The following is a 22,836-nucleotide window of genomic DNA, read 5'->3' as shown; positions in this document are numbered from 1 at the left end:
AAAAAATTAGCCAGGAGGGGTGATGTGTGCCTGTAGTCCCAGCTACTCGGGAGGCTGAGGCGGAATTGCTTGAATCCAGGAGGTGGAGGCTGCAGTGAACCAAGGTCGCACCAATGCACACGAGCCTGGGTGACAGAGAGACTGTTTCCACCTCCCCCCCAAAAAAAAGAAAGGAAAAAAAAAGAGAGAAATGACTTGTCCTAAAATGGTAATACTGCTTAACCTGGGAAAAAGGAATAAGAGATGGCTTTTTCTTTATTCGTTATAATGTTTTGTAAAGATTTTTAAAAGTGTGTTAAGCATTTCTGAATTCGCGGACTCTCTTGGTCATTGCACACGCATTTGCTTTATTAGCAAAAAGACAATTATCTTTTTTTTTGTTTTGAAACCGAGTTTCACTCTAGTTGCCCAGGCTAGAGTGCAATGGAGCCATCTCAGCTCACTGCAACATCTGCCTCCCAGGTTCAAGCGATCCTCCTGCCTCAGCCTCCCAAGTAGCTGGGATTACAGGCATGTGCCACCATGCCTGGCTAATTTTGTATTTTAGAAGAGATGGGGTTTCTCCATGTTGGTCAAGCTGGTCTTGAACTCCCGACCTCAGGTGATCCGCTTGCCTTGGCCTCCCAGAGTGCTGGGATAACAGGCATGAGCCACCATGCCCGGCCCAAAAAGACAATTATCATTAGATGGGTAGTGTGGACTGTGAAGTTTTTGGACCAGAATAAGGGAGGCTCTAAGCCAGGGATCTGTGATACACTTTTCAGTTGCATGATCTCACTGACTATTCAATGATCTTACAGTATTGGTACTATTAGTATTCCCATCCTTGAGAGGATAAAATAAAAAGAAGCCCAGAGAGTGTCAAGGACTTGCCCAAGGCCGAACAGAAAGTCAGAGGCCAGAGTTAAGAACCAACCCAGCGCTCTTTCCTCGAAAGCCAACCCCCACCTCGGGTTGGGCACTGAGAGACCTGATCTTTTGTTTTAATGTAGAGGGGATGCCTCCCCTGGAGGGAGAGGGGCAGGAAGGAGAGCAGCTCCTACTATTTGTCAACCAAGACCTTTGCTCTGAAAAGAACTAGACTGAGTAACTTACTAACGTCAGCACTGACCAAGATAAATACCGGTCAAGTGGCCAGCCCTAAAGAGAGAGTCTGGGGGCTGGAACACTGGAAACTTCAAGAGCCCTGATGGGCTCCTGTCTCCTCCCACTAATCCTTCCTGCCCATGGGCCTCAGTTTCCCCATCTGTCAACCAAGCAGGGTGGTGGAGCCCCTCCCTAAAGCTCTTTTCTACAGGTAAAATCTAAGAAGGGGCTTGTCAAAGATCTCAGAGAAGGGTCTGAATTCCAAGCCAGCATCCCCAAGGGCACATTTGCAAGAATACAAATTTCACTTTCTCAGTGAAATTACAATGTTCTCCTACTCTTGAACTCCCTAAACCCTCTTACCCTGCTCTCTAACTTGTTCCAGAGCACCTTCTAAAACACTATACTAGGACAAGCACGGTGGTTCATACCTGTAATCCCAACACTTTGGGAGGCTGAGGAAGGATTGCTTGAACCCAGGAGCGTTTTTTGTTTGTTTGTTTTTTGAGATGAAGTTTTGCTCTGTCACCCAGGCTGGAGTACAGTGGCATGATCTCAGCTCACTGCAACTTCCACCTCCTGGGTTCAAGCAATTCTCCTGCCTCAGCCTCCAGAGCAGCTGGGACTACAGGTGCACACCACCACACCTGGCAAATTGTTGTGTTTTAGTAGAGATGCAGTTTCGCCATGTTGGTCAGGCTGGTCTCAAACCCCTGACCTCAAGTGATCTGCCTGCCTCAGCCTCCTGAGTAGCTGGGATTATAGGCATGAAATGCCATGCCTGGCTAATTTTGTATTTTTAGTAGAGACAGGGTTCCACCATATTGGTCAGGCTGGTCTCGAACTCCGACCTCAGGTGATCCACCTGCCTCAGCCTCCCAAAGTATTGGATTACAGGCATGAGCCATTGCACCCAGCCATATGCTTTGTTTATTGTCAGTCTCCACACTGAAGGCAGCCCTAGAAGGGCAGAAGCCTTATCTATTCTGTTATACCCCTGCTATATCCCTTATGCTTGAAGCAGTGCCGGGCACATGGTGAGTGCGCAGTCCAAGTCTGAGAAATGAATGAAGGGGGAGCTAAGACATTCTTGAATGAGAATGATGAAAGCTGGTAAGTATGAAAGGAAAGAAAGGGTAGACCTTGACCCAGAGTGACTTGACTCAGGGATCAGAGGTCCTTTCCTTCCTTAATACCAACAGCAGAACTAGTGCTTAAGAGCACAAACTCTGGACAAATCCAGGTTCTGATCCTAGCTCAGCTTCACCTTTCTTTTTTCTTCTATTTTTTTTTTTCTTTTTTTGAGACAGGATCTCACTTTGTCATACAGGCTGGAGTACAGCGACATAATCATGGTTCACTGCAGCCTCTATCTCCCAGACTCAAATAATCCTACTTCAGCCTCCTGAGTAGCTGAGAACAGAAGTGCGCACCATCATGCCTGGCTAATTTTTGCTGTTATTGTTTTTTGAGATTAAGTCTCACTCTGTTACCCAGGCTGGAGTACAATGGCACGATCTCAGCTCACTGCAACATCTGCCTCCCGGCGATTCTCCTGCCTCAGCCTCCCAAGCAGCTGGGACTACAGGCCCACGCCACCATGCTCAGCTAACTTTTTTTTTTTTTTTTTTTTGAGACAGAGTCTCTCTCTGTCACCCAGGCTGGAGTGCAGTGGTGTGATCTTGGCTCACTGCAACCTCTGCCTCCCTGGTTCAAGTGATTCTCCTGCCTCAGCCTCCCGAGTAACTGGGATTACAGGCATGTGCTACCACGCCTGGCTAATTTTTGTATTTTAGAAGAGATGGGGTTTCTCCATGTTGGCCAGGCTGGTCTCAAACTCCTGACCTCAGGTGATCCGCCCGCCTTGGCCTCCCAAAATACTGAGATTACAAGCATGAACGAACTCACCCAGCCAATTTTTGTATTTTTTATAGAGACAGGATCTTACCATGTTGCCCAGGCTGGTCTCAAACTCCTGGGCTCAAGCGATCCTCCCACCTTGGCCTACCAAAGTGCTAAGTTTATAGACGTGAGCCACGGTGCCTGGTTCAGGTCCATCTGATTCCAAAGCACACGCTCTGTCCCCACCCCAGCAGCCTCATTGCCCCAAACCTCACAGGCCAGAAGGGCTGCTGCTGGCCCTACTAGTGACTCCAGAGAGATATGGGGCAGGCTGAGGGACAGCAGGAGCGAGTGTTCTCAGATATCCAATGTGGAATTAAGGCATAAGTAACTAAGATAGTCCTTGAGGGACTTGATAAATATTAATCCAAGTGTCTTCACAGCAATCCTGCCGAAAACAAGCAGGGATCACCATCCCCACTTTACAAGAAAGGAAACTGAGGCTGACGGAGGTTCAGCAACTCCTCCAGGATTACTGAGTGAGAGGCAGCAGGCTGCCTCTGAGACCCATGCTCCTTTTATGGCCTCTGAGTGTTTTCCACATAAATGATTTTACCACCAATCCATTCTGTCCCTTTCCCAACCTTGTTGTCTTCATCTGGAAAATAAGGGGGTCATAAAAGATGATCTTCCCAGGGCCCTTTGAGTCTCAACATTACGTGGGTCTCACACAGAAATTGTTTGAAACGGCCGGGTGCGGTGGCTCACGCCTATAATCCCAGCACTTTGGGAGGCCGAGGCAGGTGGATCACGAGGTCAAGAGATCGAGACCATCCTGGTCAACATGTTGAAACCCTGTCTCTACTAAAAATACAAAAAAAAATTAGCTGGGCATGGTGGCGCGCGCCTGTAGTCCCAGCTACTCGGGAGGCTGAGACAGGAGAATTGCTTGAACCTAGGAGGCGGAGGTTGTGGTGAGCCCAGATCGCACCATTGCACTCCAGCCTGGGTAAGAAGAGTGAAACTCTGTCTCAAAAAAAAAAGAAAAAGAAATTGCTTGAAACATAGGCTAGGGGCAAGGAGCAACACTTGCTGCATGTTCATTAAGTGCTAGGCACTTCACAACCACAGCATCTTTGTTTTTTTAGACAGAGTCTTGCTGTCACCCACACTCCAGTGCAATGGCGAGATCTCGGCTCACTGCAACCTCCACCTCCTGGGTTCAATCGATTCTCCTGCCTCAGCCTCCTGAGTAGCTGGGATTACAGGCGCTGGCCACCACACCCAGATGCTTTTTTCTGTTTTTAGTAGAAACAGGGTTTTACCATGTTGGCCAGGCTGGTCTTGAACTCCTGATGTGAGTTCCAGACCTCCCAAAGTGCTTACAGGTATGAGCCACCACACCCTGCCAACCACAGCATCTTTAATCCTCAACAACCCTAAGAGATGCATCCTGTCTGATTACTCCCATTTTACAGATGAGGAACCTAAGGCTTAAAGAGGCCTGAAGTCACCCCACCTAGAAAGTCTAAGTTAGATTTGCTAGTGCCAGGCAAACTCTAGGCTCTTCCCACGATGTCAGCTTGCTCCCTAATTACTGGGCAGTCTGGGTGGGAGGGGCCCATGCCACTCCTCTTTCCCAGCTGTCCAAAAGCCCCACTGCTCTGTGCTGTAACATCTCAGGCAGGCTCTAACAGAACTTTGCAGCTTCATTCCTGGGCTGCAGGGCAGAAGGGATGCTTGCTTCCTTTTCACAGGTTGGGGGTGGGAGGACAGGTGGCCTCACTTTTTTTTTTCTTTGAGATGGAGTTCACTTTGTCGCCAGGCTGGAGTGCACTGGCTCTATCTCGGCTCACTGCAACCTCCACCTCCCATGTTCAAGCGATTCTCCTGCCTCAGCCTCCCAAGCAGCTGGGACTACAGGTGCACGCCACTAGCACAGCTAAATTTTTTTGTTGTATTTTTAATATAGATGGGGGTTTCACCAAGCTGGCCAGGATGGTCTCCTGACTGCATGATCCACCCACCTAGGCCTCCCAAAGTGCTGGGATTACAGGCGTGAGCCACCGCACCTGACCTGGCCTCATTCCTTGACCATACACAGTCCTGAGCCCTCTGAGGGTGGAAAGCTGGGGAAACAGAGAAAAATGAGATCATGGTCTAGTGAGAGAGACAGACAAGCACCAAGTCATGTATCACTGTGCAGGGTGATACATGGAGAGATGGGGGAAGTACAGGGCTCTGGGGACCAAGGAGCGAGGGCAAGCAGCTGCCAAGGGCCAGTCAGGGAGGCCAAGCCCTAGCTCAGCCTAGAGCAGGGCCCAAACAAAAGCCCAAACTGAGAGCACATGGCCCAGCCAGCCTCCCCCTCCCAGGAGGCTACCAGTTGAGTACAAAGTGCAAGGCGCATTGGCAGACTGGGTTCCAGATCCAGTGCTGCCACAGCACAGCAGGGAGGGTGACCTTGGACAACTCCCATTCCCTCTCGGGAGTCTGTTTCCCCACCTGTACAGTTTAAGGTGGGGGAGTAAAGGGTCTGTGCAGCCATGACCCCTGGGGATCCCCCACTGCTCCCCTGTCATCATCTCTTTCCCTCAGAACTTCCTGAGGGAAGAGCAGACTCTACCAGAAGCCCCCGGTGGGTGTTAAATTACAGGCTACGCCTGGAAATGGGACACTCACCCCTCCTGTCCTCTGCCCTCTCCCACTCTCCAGGGCCCAGTACCTGCCCTTCTCATCATCTTTCATCAGGTCCCATCACAACCTGGTCCCAACCAGAAGAAAGACCCTACCCATCCCTCTCTCACCTCCCCCATTCTTTGCTCAGACCCCTCCTTAGGCCTTGATCCTGGCCCCGCCTCTAACCCCCAGATTCCAAGCGAGGACTCTCAGCCCCTCCCCCACGGCCCAGACCCTGGCCCCCGTCCCTGCACCCTCGCCGCGTGCGTCTGTCCCTTCCTGGCCGGGGTCTCACCGCGCCGCAGCTGCAGCCGCAACGTCCCCAGCGCGGGGCCCCGGGCCCCCCAGCAGCCGCCGCGCCGCCACAGAGATGCTGCACAGCAGCGGAGCCATGTTTGAGCCGCGAAGGTTGCAGGAAGGCCCCACCCCCAAACCCGGGTGGCGGAGGCGGAACGCTAATAAACCCCGCCCCTCCGGCTCGCCCGCCCCCTCCACTCAACCGGTCAGGTGGGCGTGGCCCGTGGGCGTCTCCAAGTCCGCAGGTGCTGGAAGTCTGGGTTCTAATCCTCTGCGCGCTCTGCGACCTTGGCAAGCCCTTTGCCGACTCTGGGCCTCAGGATCCACCTCGGTAAAATGGAAGCGTGAACAATAATACCAAGGGTACATTTTTTTTTGTGTGTGTCTTTTTGTTTTTTTCTTTTTTGCGGAGAACGGTGTCTCACGATATTGTCCAGGCAGGTCTTGGACTCCTGGGCTCAAACTATCCTCCCGCCTCTGCCTCCCTAAGAGCTGGGATTACAGGCGTGAGCCACAGCGCCCGGCAATACCAAGGGTTCTTAACAGGGCTGTTGGGGATGTGCAGCAGAGGGTCAGTATAACAACCCCGTGGCTTCATTTTGCCCATTGCCCAGACAGAGTGTATTTATCAAGACGGGAATTGCAATAGAGAGTTTACTTCATGCCGAGCTGGCTGAATGGGAGACCAGAGTTGTATTATTACTCAAATCGGTCTCCCTGAAAATTCAGAGACCGGGTTTTATTAAGGATAATTTGCTGGGTAGGGGGCCAGAGAGTGGAGAGTACTGATTGGACAGGTTGGAGATGCAATCATAGGGGTTAAAGCTGTTCTCTCCTGCTGAGTGGATCTCGGGGTGGGGGCCGCAAGACCAGATGAGCCTGTTTATTAATCTGTGTGTCGCCAGCAGATCCGTTGAGTACAGGATCGGAAAAATATCTTGAGCATCAATCTTAGGTTTTACAGTAGTAATGTTATCCCTAGGAGCAATGGGGGAAGTTTAGAATCCGTGGCCTCTACCTGCAGGACTCCTAAACCACAATTTCTAATCTTGTGGCTAATTTGTTAGTCTTAGAAAGGCAGTCTGGTCCCCAGGCAAGAAGGCGGTTTATTTTGGGAGAGGGTTGTTATCTTTGTTTCAAAGTTAAACTGTAAATTTGCAGCCGTGGGCGGTGGCTCATGCCTGCAATCCCAGCACTTTGGGAGGCCAGGGCGTGTGGATCATTTGAGGTCAGGAGTTCAAAACCAGCCTGGTCAATCTGTGAAACTCTGTGTCCACTAAAATTTCAAAAAATTAGTCGCGCATGGTCGGGCACCTGTAATCCCTGTTACTTGGAAGGCTGAGGCAGGGGAATCTCTTGAACTCAGGAGGTGGAGGTTGCAGTGAGCTGAGAACACGCCACTAAACCCCAGCCTGGGTAACAAGAGCCAAAACTCCATCTCAAAAAAAAACAAACAAGCAGGCTGGGCATGGTGGCTCACGCCAGTAATCCCAGCACTTTGGGAGGCCAAGGTGAGTGGATCACTGGAGGTCAGGAGTTCAAGACCAGCATGACCAACATGGAGAAACCCCGTCTCTACTAAAAATACCAAATTAGCCAGGTGTGGTGGTGCATTCCTGTATTCTGAGCTACTAGGGAGGCTGAGGCAGGAGAATTGCTTGAACCCAGGAGGAGGAGGTTGCAGTGAGCTGAGATTGTGCCATTGCACTCTAGCCTGGGCAACAAGAGCAAAAATCTGTCTCAAACAAACAAACAAAAAGTTTGACCTATGCCCAGGAATGAATAAGGACAGAAATTTAAAAATTCACCAGGCATGGTAGTGCCTGCCTTCAGTTCCAGCTACTCAGGAGGCTGAGGTGGGAGGATTGCTTGAGCCCAGGAGGTGAGGCTACAGTGAGCCATGATTGCACCACTGCTCTCCAGCCTGGGCAACAGAGCAAGACCCTGTCTCTATTAAAAAATAATAATAATTTTAAGATTAGGACTAGGTGTGGTGGCTCATGCCTGTAATCTCAGGATTTTGGGAGGCTGAGGCAAGAGGATCTATAAAAATTCAAAAAATTAGCTGAGCATGGTAGCACATGCCTGTAGTGCCAGCTGCTCAGGAGGCTGAAGCAGGAGAATCACTTGAGGCCAGAAGGTCCAGGCTGTAGTGAGTTATTATTTTAATTAAATAAATAAATCAGGCTGGGCACAGTGGCTCACTCCTGTAATCCCAGCACTTTGGGAGGCCAAGGCTGGTAGATCACCTGAGGTCAGGAGTTTGAGACCAGCCTGGCCAACAGGTGAAACCCAATCTCTACTAAAACTGCAAAAATTAGGCTGGACGTGGTGACTCACCTGTAATCCCAGCACTTTGGGAGGCCGAGGTGGGCAGATCACCTGAGGTCAGGAGTTAGAGACCAGCCTGACCAATGTGATGAAACCCTGTCTCAACTAAAAATACAAAAATTAGCCAGGTGTGGTGGCATGTGCCTGTAATCCCAGCTACTCGGGAGGCTGGGGCAGGAGAATCGCTTGAACGCAGAAGGTGGAGGTTGCAGTAAGCCAAGATCACCCCATTGCACTCCACCCTGGGCAATAAGAGCGAAACTCTCTCAAGAAAAATAAAATATAAAAATAAAATACAAAATAAAAATATAAAAATTAGCCAGGTGGTGTTGCTCAGCTGTAATTTTATCTACTCTGGAGACTGAGGCAGGAGAATTGCTTGAGGCAGAGGTTGCAGTCAGCCAAGATCGTGCCACTGCACTCCAGCCTGGGTGGCAGAGAGAGACTCTGTCTCAAAAAAAAAAAAAATCAAAGTCAGCATGATCTGAGCAGTCTCCCGTCAGAGCCACTCAGGAAAAACCCAGGTGGGTTGATGTAGACCCAGCAAATGGTGTCATGTGGTGGGAGCAGCTCTTCCCTTAGGAACCCAGGGTGACAGACTGACTGTGGAATGGTGGAAGTGACCACCTCCGCCAACCTGACTTTGGACCTGAGCTTCAAAGGATGAGTGGGAGTCTGCCAGGAGAGAGGGAAGGACCAGGGGAACCTCAGAGGAAGCAATGTGTGCACAGTATGTGAAGGGGCTGCCAGAGGCGGGGCGGGGTGGCTCACACCTGTAATCCCAGCACTTTGGGAGGGTGAGACAGGCAGATCACTTGAGGCCAAGAGTTTGAGACCAGTGTGGTCAACATGGCAAAACCCCGTCTCTACTAAGAATACAAAAAATTAGCCAGGCATGGTGGCACACATTTGTGGTCCCAGCTACTTGAAAGGCTGAGGTATGAGAGCTGCGTGAACCCAGGAGGCAGAGGTTGCAGTGAGTGGAGATTGCGCCATTGCACTCCAGCTGCCTGGGCAACAGCAAGACTCTGTCTCAAAAAAAAAAAAAAAAAAAAAAAAAAAAAAAAAAAAAAAAGAAAAGAAAAGAAAAGAAAAAAAAAGGTGGGGGCAGTGAGGGCTCTTCTTCCTGGAAGAAAGCACAGTTGAATATAATGAAAGGGTGGAGATTATGTGGTGACAGCCTGTCATTCAGTACAAGGAATAATTTTCTTTTTTTCTTTTTTTTGAGATACGGTCCCACTCTGTCACCCAGGCTGGAATGCACTGGCATGATCTCAGCTCACCGCAACCTCCACCTCCTAGCTCAAGGGATTCTCCTACCTCAGCCTCCTGAGTAGCTGGGATTACAGGCTTGTGTTACCACGCCCAGCTAAGTTTTGCATTTTTAGTAGAGACGGGGTTTTGCCATATTGGCCAGGCTGGTCTTGAACTGCTGACCTCAAATGATCCACCAGCCTCAGCCTCCCAAAGTGCTGGGATTATATGCCTGAGCCACCGTGCCCAGCTGGAATAATTTTCTAACCATGGAATGGGCTGCCCTCTCATTGAGTTGTGTCAACAGAGGCCGAGTAGCAGCACATTGGCCATGTGGTAGAGGGCATTTGGCAGTCAGGCCACAAGAAACCAGACCCATGGACAGGGAGGAGCCGGCCTTGCTGGTTTAGGGTGAGAGGCTCTCACCAAATTCTCGGCATTCCTGGCTGCCTCGCCCTCCCTCTGAGGTGAGGAGAATGGGGGAGAACTGGCCTACAGTCTTCTCCTGTGGGTCTTAGCATTTCCAGGAAGGGGTTTCCATCTCTCTCCATCCAAACAGGGCAGGAGGGTGAAAAAAGATGGTGCTGGGAGCATGCTTCCACCCGACTGGGAGAGATGGGAGACGGGCCTCCCTCCCCATCCCATATGAACGGCAGTGCAGCAGATGACTAGAAGGGCAAACTCAAGGCCCCTATTCCCACCCCAGCTAGGGCGACCACATATCCCAGTTTATCCTGGACTTTCTCAGTTTTGGCACTGAAAGTCCTCCATCCCAGAAAACCCCTCAGTCCTGGAGAAACCAGAAGGTTTGGTCACCCCAATGGGTGACCCCAGTGGGTACATGTTCTCTCCCTAAGACATGTACCCACTCTGTCCCATTATCTTTTCCTTGCTTAACTAAATCTATTTACTCTGCTTGAAAGGGAGCAGGGGGCTGGGCGCGGTAGCTGCTGACTGTAATCTCAGCCCTTTAGGAAGCTGAGGTGGGTGGATCACCTGAGGTCAGGAGTTCAAGACCAGCCTGGCCAATATGGTGAAACTCATGTCTACCAAAAATACAAAAATTAGCCAGGCGTGGTGGCGGGTGCCTGTGGTCCCAGCCACTCTGGAGGCTAAGGCAGGAGAATTGCTTGAACCTGGGAGGTGGAGTTGCAGTGAGCTGAGATCATGTCACTGCACTCCAGCCTGGGTGACAGACCAAGGAAAGGAAAGAAGGAAGGGAGGGAGGGAGGAGGGAAGGAGGGAAGGAAGGGAAGGAAACAAACAAGGATGGGGTCTAAGCTCGGTGGCTCACACCTGCAATCCCAGCACACGAGGAGGCCCAGGTAGGAGGATTTACCTGAGGCCAGGATTTCAAGACCAACCTGGGCTACACAGTGAGATGCCCATCTCTACTAAAAATTAGAAAATGAACTGAGCATGGTAGTGTGTGCCTATAGTCCCAGCTATTCAGGAGGCTGAGGTGGGAGGATAGCTACAGCCCAGGAGGCAGAGGCTGCAGTAAGCCAACATTGTGCTACTGCACTCCAGCTTGGGTGACAGAGCCAGACCGTCTCAAAAAAAAAAAAAAAATCCGAGGTCAAGAGATCGAGACCATCCTGGTTAACACGATGAAGCCCTGTCTCTACTAAAAATACAAAAATTAGCTAGGCATGGTGGTGCATGCCTGTAGTCCCAGCTACTCGGAAGCCTGGGGCAGGAGAATTGCTTGAACCCAGGAGGCGGTGGCTGCGGTGAGCCGAGATTGCCCCATTGCACTCCAGCCTGGGAAACTCTGTCTCAAAAAAAAAAAAAAAAATCCACCAATAAAAAGTGGCTGGGCACCCATAATCCCAGCACTTTGGGAAGCTGAGGCAGGAGGATCACTTGAGTTTAAGACCAGCCTCGGTAACATAGAGAGACCCCATCTCTACAAAAATAATTTTAAAATATTTAAAATAATAGTCCCAGCTACTCGGGAGGCTGAGGACAGAGGATTGCCTAAGCCCAAGAAGGCAAGGCTTCAGTGAGCCATGATTGTGCCACTGTACTCCAGCCTGGGTGACAGAGTGAGAATCTTGTCTCAAAAAAAAAAATATATTGGCCTGGTGTGGTGGCTCATGCCTGTAATCCCAGCACTTTGGGAGGCCGAGGCGGGCAGATCACCTGAGATCCCACCTCTACACTCCAGCCTAGGTGACAGAGCAAGACTCCATCTTGAAAAAAAAATTCCACAAATAGGATTTAGACAAATTCCAATTCGTGTGGAATAAATTACCCCAAATCTTAGCAGCTTGAAACAATCAGCATTTATGATCTCACATAGTTGCTGAGGGTCAGGAATTCTGGAGTGGGTGGTTAGCTGGGGTAGTTCTGGCTCAGGGGGTCTTATAAGGCTGTAATCAAGATACTGGCTTGGGTTATGGTCATCTGAAGACTTGACCAAGGCTGGAGAATCCCCTTCTAAGGTTAGCCCTTCACATACCTGGCAAATTAGTGCTGGTGGATGGCAGGAGATCTCAGTTCCTTGCCACACGGGCTTCTCCAGAGGGCTGCTTGAGTGTCCTTACCATATGACTTCTGGCTGCCCCCAGAGTGAGTGATCCCAGAAAGACGAAGGTGAAACCTTCAAGAACTTTAGTGATCTGGCCTTGGAAGTCACACTGTCGATTTTGTACATCCCATTGGTTGGACATGCAGCCCTCCTCAGCAAGAGTCAGGGTCTTGTTCTGTTGCCCCGGCTGGAGTGCAGTGGCACAATCATAGCTCACTGAAGTCTTCAACTCCTGGGCTCAAGCAGTCCCTTCTGACTCAGCCTCCTAAGTAGCTAGGACTGCAGGCACGTGCCATCCACGCTCAGAATGTAAATATCAACATGTGAGCAGGGCTGCATGTCTAACCAATGGGTATAAATATCAACATGTGAGAGTCATGTGAGCCATCCTGGAGGCTAGCTAGCACAATTAGCTTTTTACTAGGCCCAACTTTATTAGGGTTGGACTCAGTTCTTCTAGCTGTCTTCTACAAGAAGGCCTCCCACTGTCCTCTGTCCTAGGATTTCTCTCTGAAGTTCCTTTCTGCCCACCACTATGTCTGTGACATTTCTTTCTCCTGAACGTGTCTCCTACCCGCCCCTCCTGCAGAGAGCGGACCCCTCCTCTCCTGCCCTCCTCCCTTCCCAAAGCTGCCCTCACCGAATCTACCTTTATAACTCTTTGCCAAGGTTTGTTGTCCAATCTGCAAAACAAAATGAGAAGACCCAGAGACAAAGACAGATGGGCAGAGCCGGGCGGAGAGGAACAGGCAGGTTCATAAGTGTAAAATATCGACAAACCTGCCATCATCCATTCCCAGGGACAAATAGATCATCGCCAAATGGGCTATAGACGAGCAAAGAGACAAATTACCCAGCTGTGGCAGTGTCACCTGCTCCTTATTGATGGGCTTTTATGCTCAGACCCAACTGCTCTATGAGAACTGTATTATTCAGCTCCTATGGGACCCCAAACAGGAGGGAAAGGGAAAAGAAAGCTTTTTTTTTTTTTTCTTGAGACGAAGTTTCGCTTTTGTTGCCCAACCTGGAGTGCAATGGCGCAATATCAGCTCACTGCAACCTCCAACTCCTGTGTTCAAGCAATTCTCCTACCTCAGCCTCCCGAGTAGTTGGGATTACAGGCGCATGCCACCATGCCTGGCTAATTTTTTGTGATTTTAGTAGAAACGGGGTTTCACCATGTTAGCCAGGCTGGCCTTGAACTCCTGTCCTTAGGTGATCCGCCTGCTTCGGCCTCCCAAAGTGCTGAGATTACAGGAGTGAGCTACCGTGCCCAGCAAGGAAGCTTTTATGTCTCACCTGGGGCAAAAGCCACAGAACCAAGTCCCAGCCTTTCTGGATTATGCATCATATGCAGATATGAATGATATGCCTTTGACACAGTGCCACATAAAAACATTAACAAGCCAGGCACAGTGGCTAATGCGTATAATCTTTGGGAGGCTGAGGCAGGCGGATCATGGGGTCAGGAGTTCGAGACCAGCCTGGCCAACAGGTGAAACCCCGTCTCTACTAAAAATACAAGAATTAGCCAGGTGTGGTGGCTCACACCTGTTATCCCAGCTACTCAGGAGGCTGAGGCAGGAGAATCACTTGAACCTGGGAGGTAGAGCTTGCAGTGAGCCGAGATTGTGCCACTGCACTCCAGACTGGCCAAGAGAGGGAGACTCCATCTCAAAAAAAATTTAACAAAGTGCCACTCTGCATATAGATTATAAATAATACAAATGCTAGGGGAAAAAATTAACTCTTTAAGTATGGAAAAATTTCAAAGCTGGAGTGGATTATAAACTGTGTTTATGCTATTGCCACAAGGTGGCGCCACTTTAGCAAGAAAGCAAATGCCCACATCCTGTCATTACTGAGCAAATGACACGGTTGTTGACGTGCTTGGGACACTAGCAATTGCTTTTTGTGCTGCTATTTGGCCAGGCACTGTTATTATAAACCACTTAAAAAGGCTATAACGACATCATTCAAGCATTCCTGAAGGAGACAGGCTAGTGCTGAAAAGCACGTCCTCAAATCAATACCTTTGGAGTGGATATTGGACATGATGAGACACCGTGAAGAAGACTGAAACACCTCCATGACAGGTGGTGCTGTTAATTTAGAAGACTGCCTGCAGGTACAGATAATGCTGCAAAAATACAAAGCAGGATCAAAAGCAAAAATGTGGTGAGATGGTTGTGCAGATTTACGAGCTATGTGAGTGCATTTCAGCTCCTACTCATATTCTTGGAACACAAAGTTTTGAATCGTGTGAAATTTACAGTAGGCATCCTTCTTGTAAAATATGACATTCGAATTAGGGAGGTTGGCCAGGCGTGGTGCTCACTCCTGTGATCCCAGCACTTTGGGAGTCTGAAGTGGGCAGATCACCTGAGGTCAGGAGTTCGAGACCAGCCCGGACAACATGGTGAAACCCTGTCTCTATTAAAAATACAAAAATTACCCGGACGTGGTGGTACATGCCTGTAATACTAGCTATTCAGGAGGCTGAGGCAGGAGAAGTGCTTGAACCTGGGAGGTGGAGGTTGCAGTGAGCCCAGATTGAGCCACTGCACTCCAGCCTGGGCAACAGAGCGAGACTCCACATGCCTTGGTCTCCCAAAGCACTGTGATTACAGGCGTAAGCCACTGTGCCCGGCCTGTGAATGGCACTTTTAATACCAGCATAATATTCTATCACATCTGTTTTTATTCTTGGCGCTTCCTGACCTCCCTTCTCAGAGTCAAACCCGCATACCTAGCTGGACGTCCTCCCAGGAACATTAAATTTGGCATTTTGGGCCAAATTAGCCAAGTGCCTAGCACCTGGTAAGTCCATAAAAATGAGCTATTACCGATCATGGGTGTCACTTTTTAGTCCCTGCTATCTGATCCACCTCCGTTTGCTGCTACTCATTGCGTTCCCAGTGTCACTTATTTTCTGTTAGCAGCCTTGGCCCTGGGTTAATGGCCTGATTTGTTGTCCTTGTGGGGATCCCAGAAAAACCCAACACAGCTCTCCCACCTGCAGGGAAGAACTGAAGCAACAATAATGAAGACATTCCCATGCCAAGCCCATTCTGCCCTAAACAATCAGTTTTGGTGGGGAGAATTTGCTAGCAGAAGGCAGGACGTAAAGTTCTCACAGCAGCGTCACTGGGTGTGCCAGCAAACCATTCGAGACCTGGCCAGTGCTTCCTGGCACTGCAGGGGTCTGTGCAGAAAAGATAGATTTATACCATTAATATACCGTTACAGTAACAATGTCTGCTGAGTGATCTAGAACTGTAATTCATATTTCCTGAGGCTGTAGTAGGCAGAATTTGGAAGCAGGGCAGCACAGTGCTAACCAGCAGGCTTTGGGTGGGACAGACCTCGGTTTGAGTCCTAACATTGCTTTTCACTCTCTGTGTTATAGCCAGCGAGTGGCTGCATCGTATCTCTCAGTATCTTCACCTGTGGAGTGGGGGCGGGGGGGGCGGTGACGCTAACATCAGCTAACATTTACGAAGTGCTTATTGTTCAGTTAAAATACAGTAGACCAGGCACAGTGGCTCACGCCTGTAACCTCGGCACTTTGGGAGGCCACGGCGTGCAGATCACCTGAGGTCAGGAGTTCGAGAGCAGCCTGACCAACGTGGTGAAACCTTATCTCTACCAAAAATACAAAAATTAGCTGGGTGCGGTGGCAGGTGCCTGTAATCCCAGCTACTTGGGAGGCTGAGGCAGGAGAATCACTTGAACCCAGGAGGCGGAGGTTGCAGTGAGTTGAGACCACACCATTGCACTCCAGCCAGGTCAACAAGAGTGAAACTGTCTCAAAACAAACAAAAAAACCACAGTAAATTGTCTCTATTTGACTACTAAGAGCTATTTTAAAATAGAATTGTTAGTTATCTAAGTACAGAAAGGTGTAATTCTCCCGTTATAACCCTTGATGACACTAAATAAATAATACATGAATATGGTTCAAAAATGGGCATCATAAGGGCCGGGCGCGGTGGCTCAAGCCTGTAATCCCAGCACTTTGGGAGGCCGAGGTGGGTGGATCACGAGGTCAAGAGATCGAGACCATCCTGGTCAACACGGTGAAACGCTGTCTCTACTAAAAATACAAAAAATTAGCTGGGCATGGTGGTGCGTGCCTGTAATCCCAGCTACTCAGGAGGCTGAGGCAGGAGAATTGCCTGAACCCAGGAGGCGGAGGCTGCGGTGAGCCGAGATCGTGCCATTGCACTCCAGCCTGGGTAACAAGAGCGAAACTCCATCCCCAAAAAAAAAAAAAAAAAAAAAATGGGCATCATAGAGTATAAAATGAAGAATGCTTTCATTTTCCACCTAAATATTGCAATTTCATAGGATGCCAGGCTCTGTGCTAAAGCCTTATGTTTATTCAATGTGCTGAAATTCAGCAACCTCACGAGGTAGGTACAACCATTAATAATAATAATTCCAGGCCGGGCATAGTGGCTCACGCCTGTAATCCCAGCACTCTGGGAAGCCGAGGCGGGCGGAACACCTGAGGTCCAGAGTTCGAGACCAGCCTGACCAACATGGAGAAACCCTGTCTCTACTAAAAACACAAAATTACCCGGGCATGGTGGCGCATGCCATCTAATCCCAGCTACTTGGGAGGCTGAGGCAGGAGAATCGCTTGAACCTGGGAGAAGGTTGCGATGAGCCAATATCGCGCCACTGCACTCCAGCCTGGACGACAAGAGCGAAACTCCGTCTCAAAATAATAATCATCATCATCATTCTAAAGGGAAGCTGAGGGATCTGGCGGAAAAGTGCCAGTAACCTAACAGGCCTCCACAAGTGTCCTTTGAAAGTTTGAGAAGCGTAGAGATCAGTATATGTTGATTAACTGCCAAACATGAATGCGGGTGTCCGAAACGCGATCCCCTGGGGCGCCACAATCGATGCCTACTTGAACCGAAAGAGTCCCTCCCTGGGACAAGGAAGGACCCAATTCCCGGGCCCCGGATCCAGCCTCTACGTAGTTTCCCAGGAAAGCCGCGCGGAGGTCCGCTGCCTCAACCAGTCTTGCTAGAGTAGGAACAAAAGCGTTCCGAGTGACTGCCATTGTAGCCACTCAACGCCTAGCCCAGGCCTGCTTTTGCAGTTAGACTGAAACTTTCCATTGGTGGAGTCACCCCAAGGGAGGCGGGACGGAGCGGGAAAATCCTGCCTACCTTGGCCTTCTCAGCCAATCGCAGCGTCCAGTTTGGTTGCGCTGCGCGTAGTGATCTGGGATACCTGAGGGCGGGGCCGGGAGCAGGCCCCGGGCGGTGGGGAGGGTACGCTTCCCGCGGGCGCGCGGAGTGACGACGGTGACAGCCACGCGCGCGCGTACGCGCCTGACTGCCGCGCGGCCCCGCAACCCCAGTCGGCCACTGAGAGGCGCGCGGAGTCTGGGCCGCTGCGGTCTAGGGTTCCAGTCCCGAGGCATTCCCGGCATCTTTGGCCCCAATCCCGGAGTGCCAGGTCGCGCCTGCACGGACGATCTCGGTTCCCTTGCCCTCCCTGCCGCCGTCAGGGACCGCCCCTCAACTCCCCTTTCCGCCCGGGCAGGGTCCTCGCGGCCCATGCTGGCCGCTGGGGACCCACGCAGCCCAGACCGTTCCCGGGCCGGCCAGCCGGCCACCATGGTGGCCCTGAGGCCTGTGCAGCAACTCCAGGGGGGCTAAAAGGCTCAGAGTGCAGGCCTTGGGGCGCGAGGGTCCCGGGCTTGAGCCCCGCGCCATGGCCGGGGCCATCGCTTCCCGCATGAGCTTCAGCTCTCTCAAGAGGAAGCAACCCAAGACGTTCACCGTGCGGATCGTCACCATGGACGCCGAGATGGAGTTCAATTGCGAGGTAACCGGCCGGCAGTCCCGACTGCCGCGGTGACAGTCGAGGTGGAAGCTCGAGAGGTTCTGTTTATATCATCTTATGGGTGTAGCTGGAGACGGGCAGAACCGGAAGGGGCCAACTAGGCCCAAAACCTCGTGTTAAAGATGATTGCTGCTTTTTTTCATGGGGCTTTTGGGTTTTAGCATTTCCTGAAGGTTATTTTCATTCATTGTTATTGGAAGAAGCTGGATGCTTCTGTGATAGCAAATTCAGTGTGAGGTTTAAGGTAGGCTTACGGTTAAACGCTTGAAAGTTTATAACTTTATTATATAATATTGTTATGTTCCCAGGTATTAAAAGTTGCCTCTTGTTTATTGGAAAGCCTATACTTGTTTCCCTTTTCCAAAGCTTACATATTCTGGAAAAAAAAAACCCTTTGAGGAACAAGATAATATCATTACTTTCCACATAGTTTCCAACATGATGATCACAGCTATTAATTGTTCAGTATTTTCAAAGTGCCAGACATTTGCACATTTAATCCTCAGATCAACACATTTATCCAATAAATGGCAAGGTGGGGTTTTGAACCAAGCTCATAGCCAGTACAGTACTGCTTCTCTAGTAATTTAAGTTCTTGCTACTAAAAGTGTGGTTTGTGGACCAACAGCACTGGCAGCAGTAAGCAAGGGTTGGCATGTTTTTTCTGTACAGGACCACATAGTAAATATTTTCAACTTTGTAGGCTAGAGAATCTCTGTTGGAGCTATTCAACTCTTCAACTCTACAATTGTTACACAAAAGCAGCCTTAGATAAGATCAGCTTCTTAGTGTAACAGTTTAAGGAACCCATTCCTCTGTAAAACTTGTGAAAAATCTTTTTTATTTTATTTTGTTTTGAGACAGAGTCTCACTGTCACCCAGGCTGGCGTGCAGTAGTGTCATCACAGCTCACTGCAACCTCAGCCGATCTCCCTGGCTCAATCAGTCCTCCTGCCTCAGCCTCTTGTGCCACCACACCTGGTTAATTTTTTTTTTTGAGAGGGAGTCTTGCTCTGTCACCCAGTCAGGAGTGCAATGGCGCAATCTCAACCTCCACCTTCCAGGTTCAAGCGATTCCCTGCCTCAGCCTCCCAAGTAGCTGGGATTACAGGTGTGTGCCACCATGCTGGGCTAATTTTTGTATTTTTAGTAGAGATGGGGTTTCGCTATGTTGGCCAAGCTGGTCTCGAACTCCTGACCTCGTGATCTGCCCAACAGGGCCTCCTAAAGTGATGGGATTATGGGCGTGAGCCAATGCACCCAGCCTCATCTAGCTAATTTTTGTGTTTTTTTGTAGAGACAGGGTTTTGCCATGTTGCACAGGCTGATCTTGAACTCCTGCTCACCTTGGCCTTCCAAAGTGGTGGGATTACAGACGGGAGCCACCAGGCCTGACCCAAAAATTCTTTTTTAAAATCAATGATTTAAACCCTCTGGCAATGGTCCTGAGGGCAAACAACAAATGCAGAAATACCATTTAAGAAAATCTGGCTGGGCGTGGTGGCTCACGCCTGTAATCCAAGCACTTTGGAGGCCAAGGCAGGCAGATCACCTGAGGTTGGGAGTTCAAGACCAGCCTGATCAACATGGTGAAACCCCCGTCTTGAAGAAAGAAAAAAGAAAAAAAAAGAAAATCTACAAATTCAGTAAGATAGATGAGAGGCTATGGTATGAACTAAGATCATTCCCTCCTCACCCACTCCTAGCTTAGTGAGTAGAGCTTCTACTCCAGACTACTGCAAACTAACACAGGGCACCACTCCCTCAGCTCCCAATCAGATGCTTTCTTCCCAGGAAAAGCAAGATATCAGCATTTCTCATCCTACCCAGAGCTACTTGTTGCTGAGGTTAAAACCTGATTGAGTGCAACTGAAAGTTGGAGCTTCCTTCTTCCACCTAGTCACTACTTGTGGAACAGGACTGTGCCTTAGGCATGGCATACTGAAATTACTGGGGCCCCAATTGCTCATGCCCTAGTTCTGGCAAGCTAAGACCTCAGGTTATTTATTATTTATTTTTTATTTTTTGAGACGGAGTTTCGCTCTTGTTACCCAGGCTGGAGTGCAATGGCGCGATCTCGGCTCACCGCAACCTCCTCCGTCTCCTGGGTTCAAGCAATTCTCCTGCCTCAGCCTCCCAAGTACCTGGGACTACAGGCGTGCGCCACCATGCCCAGCTAATTTTTGTATTTTTAGTAGAGACGGGGTTTCACCATGTTGACCAGGTTGGTCTCGATCTCTTGACCTCGTGATCCACCTGTCTTGGCCTCCCAAAGTGCTGGGATTATAGGCGTGAGCCACCGCGCCCGGCCTTATTTATTTTTTTTTTTGAGACAGAATCTCGCTCTTTTGGTCAGGCTGGAGTGCAAAGGCATGATCTTGGCCCACTGCAATCTCTACCTCCTGGGATCAAGCGATTCTCCTGCCTCAGCCTCCCGAGTAGTTGGGATTATAGACGCGTGCCACCATGCCTGGCTAATTTTTGTATTTTTAGTAGAGATACGGGTTTCACCATGTTGGCCAGGTTAGTCTTGAACTCCTGACCTCAGGTGATCCGTCCACCTCAGCCTCTCAAAGTGCTGGGATTACAGGCATGAGCCACCGCTGCCAGGGGAGACCTCAGGTTATTGCAGTCCCCTGCCTCCTTCCACCAAGTGCTCAGTTCCTAGAGTGAGGGTATCTCTCAGAGAGAAGCTTTCTACAGTTTCCACAGTCTTCCCACGCAGCTCCAGAGCCTTGGCTCCCAGATTTTGCCTGAGGAGAGAAGCAGGCCTTAAAACAGATAGCTCCTAATCTCTTTCCAATGGAAGTGACTTCATTTGCAACACAGTGTGGAGAAATTTATGCCTAAGGGCAATCTGGAGATGGGAAGGTTTTGGTAAGAGGCAATTGGGAGATCAGTGGTCTTGGAGATGCAGCCTAGACTGCAGGGCTCCTGGTTTGCTGGGAAGAACTGGGGAATAAGACAGCTGGGAGAAGCCCTCCCAGGATCAGAAGGATCAAATATTGACCACAGGCCAGGCGCAGTGGCTCAAGCCTGTAATCCCAGCACTTTGGGAGGCCGAGACAGGTGGATCACGAGGTCAAGAGATCGAGACCAACCTGGTCAACATGGTGAAACCCCGTCTCTACTAAAAATACAAAAATTAGCTGGGCATGGTGGCGCGTGCCTGTAATCCTAGCTACTTGGGAGGCTGAGGCAGGCACATGAACCCGGGAGGTGGAAGTTGCAGTGAGCTGAGATCATGCCACTGTACTCCAGCCTGGGTGACAGAGTGAAACTATGTCCTGTCACAAAAAAAAAAAAAAACAAAACACTAACCACAGACCTCTAAGATGATAGATGTTCCATCTGCCCTGGTTCTATCATTATACATTGCATATTCATGCATCACAATACCACGGATAACCCTAACATATGTATAAGTATTATGAATCAATAAAAAACAATTTGAAAAGTAAAGTATGTGACAGAGGTAGAAAAAATTGCTTTCCTCCAAACAGCCACAATTTGATTGTATCGGTTTATAGAGCAAGAGCAAGTTATGCTTCAGTGCATTGTTGAAAATAATAGAGCAATAAGCCACAATTAGTGAAACTTCATAGCTGGGTGTGGTCAAGGAGAGAAAAGAAGAGAACCCTACCAAAACCACTGTCATCCCAGGGTGAGTATGGGCATACCCAAAGTTGTACCTCCCTGAGGAGCAATATCATAGGCCTTAACACTCTTCAGGAGAAATAGATTTCACTCAAATAATCCAGCCAGGCACTAAACAAATAAATAACAATTAGCCCTGCAGAAGGGTACCAGTCCCCAGACTTGCTACAGTATATTATCTAAAATGTCCAATTTCCAACAAAAAATTGTGAGACATACAAAGAAACAGGAAAATATGACACATACACTGGGAAAAAGCTGGCAACAGAAATTGCCTGCGAGACAAGGGGCCAGATTTAATCAAAGAAGATTTCAAACTAGCCATTATATATGTATATATTCACAGTATTAAAGGAAAGGATGTTATTGTTGAATCAATTAAAGAATATCAATAAAGTTATAGGAATTATAAAAAATGAATCAAATCAAAATTCTGGAGTTGAAAGTACAATAACAAATTTAAAAATTCACTAGAGGGCCGGGCGCAGTGGCTCACGCCTGTAATCCCAGCACTTCGGCTTCCGGCAGATCACAAGGTCAAGAAATTGAGACCATCCTGGCCAATATGGTGAAACCCTGTCTCTACTCAAAATACAAAAATTAGCCGGGCGTGGTGGCACGCGCCTGTAGTCCCAGCTACTCAGGAGGCTGAGGCGGAAGAATCGCTTGAACCCAGGAGGCGGAGGTTGCAGTGAGCCAAGATTGCGCCACTGCATTCCAGCCTGGCGCCTGGTGACAGAGCGAGACGCTGTCTCAAAAAAAAAAAAATTCACTAGAGGGACTCAATAATAGATTTGAACTGAGTGAAGAAAGAATTAGTGAATTTGAAAATAGATTGATAGGGTGGGCACGGTGGCTCACGCCTAATTATATAGGTCAGGAATTCGAGCCTAGTTTGACCAACATGGTGAATACCCCATCTCTACTAAAAATACAAAAATTAGCCAGGCAAGGCGACATGCGCCTGTAATCCCAGCACTTTGGGAGGCCAGGAAGGCAGATCACGAGGTCAGGAGATCCAGACCATCCTCATCAACACCGTGAAAGCCCATCGCTACTAAAAAATACAAAAAATTAGCTGGGCGTGGTAGCGTGCACCTGCAGTCCCAGCTACTCAGGAGAATCGCTTGAACCTGGGAGGCGGAGATTCCAGTGAGACAAGAGCACGCCACTGTACTCCAGCCTGGGTGACAGATCGACACTCCGTCTCAAAAAGAAAATGAGTGGTAAGATACAAAACTTTACCCCGTATCTGCTTTTGGGCACAGTTCCGTGGCATTCAGCACGCT

General features: G+C 49.4%; 2 protein-coding genes across 6 annotated transcripts in view; one reads left to right on the top strand and one right to left on the bottom strand.

The window, feature by feature from the left end:
- The window catches only part of NIPSNAP1 (nipsnap homolog 1), a 22,431-nt gene extending 16,180 nt beyond the window's left edge, over positions 1–6,251 (bottom strand). Inside the window, exon 1 of the mRNA XM_017499664.1 lies at positions 5,903–6,251. Within this exon, the coding sequence (XP_017355153.1) occupies positions 5,903–6,000 (98 nt within the window). The 5' untranslated portion in view covers positions 6,001–6,251. The remainder of the gene's footprint in view (positions 1–5,902) is intronic.
- Positions 6,252–17,314: 11,063 nt separating this feature from the next.
- NF2 (neurofibromin 2) overlaps positions 17,315–22,836 on the top strand; it is a 93,489-nt gene continuing 87,967 nt past the window's right edge. For 2 of the 5 annotated variants that reach the window (XM_017499659.2, XM_017499660.2), the window contains exon 1: positions 17,319–17,872. In XM_017499659.2, the coding sequence (XP_017355148.1) occupies positions 17,759–17,872 (114 nt within the window). In that variant the 5' untranslated portion in view covers positions 17,319–17,758. Of the gene's footprint in view, positions 17,873–22,836 lie in introns of all 5 variants that reach the window. The other 3 variants (XM_017499663.2, XM_017499662.2, XM_017499661.2) reach the window with 3 other exon arrangements.

The sequence above is a fragment of the Cebus imitator genome, unplaced genomic scaffold (assembly GCF_001604975.1).
Source record: "Cebus imitator isolate Cc_AM_T3 unplaced genomic scaffold, Cebus_imitator-1.0 Scaffold258, whole genome shotgun sequence".
NCBI classification, from domain to species: Eukaryota; Metazoa; Chordata; class Mammalia; order Primates; family Cebidae; genus Cebus; species Cebus imitator.
This window is presented reverse-complemented; position numbering and strand designations above follow the sequence as displayed.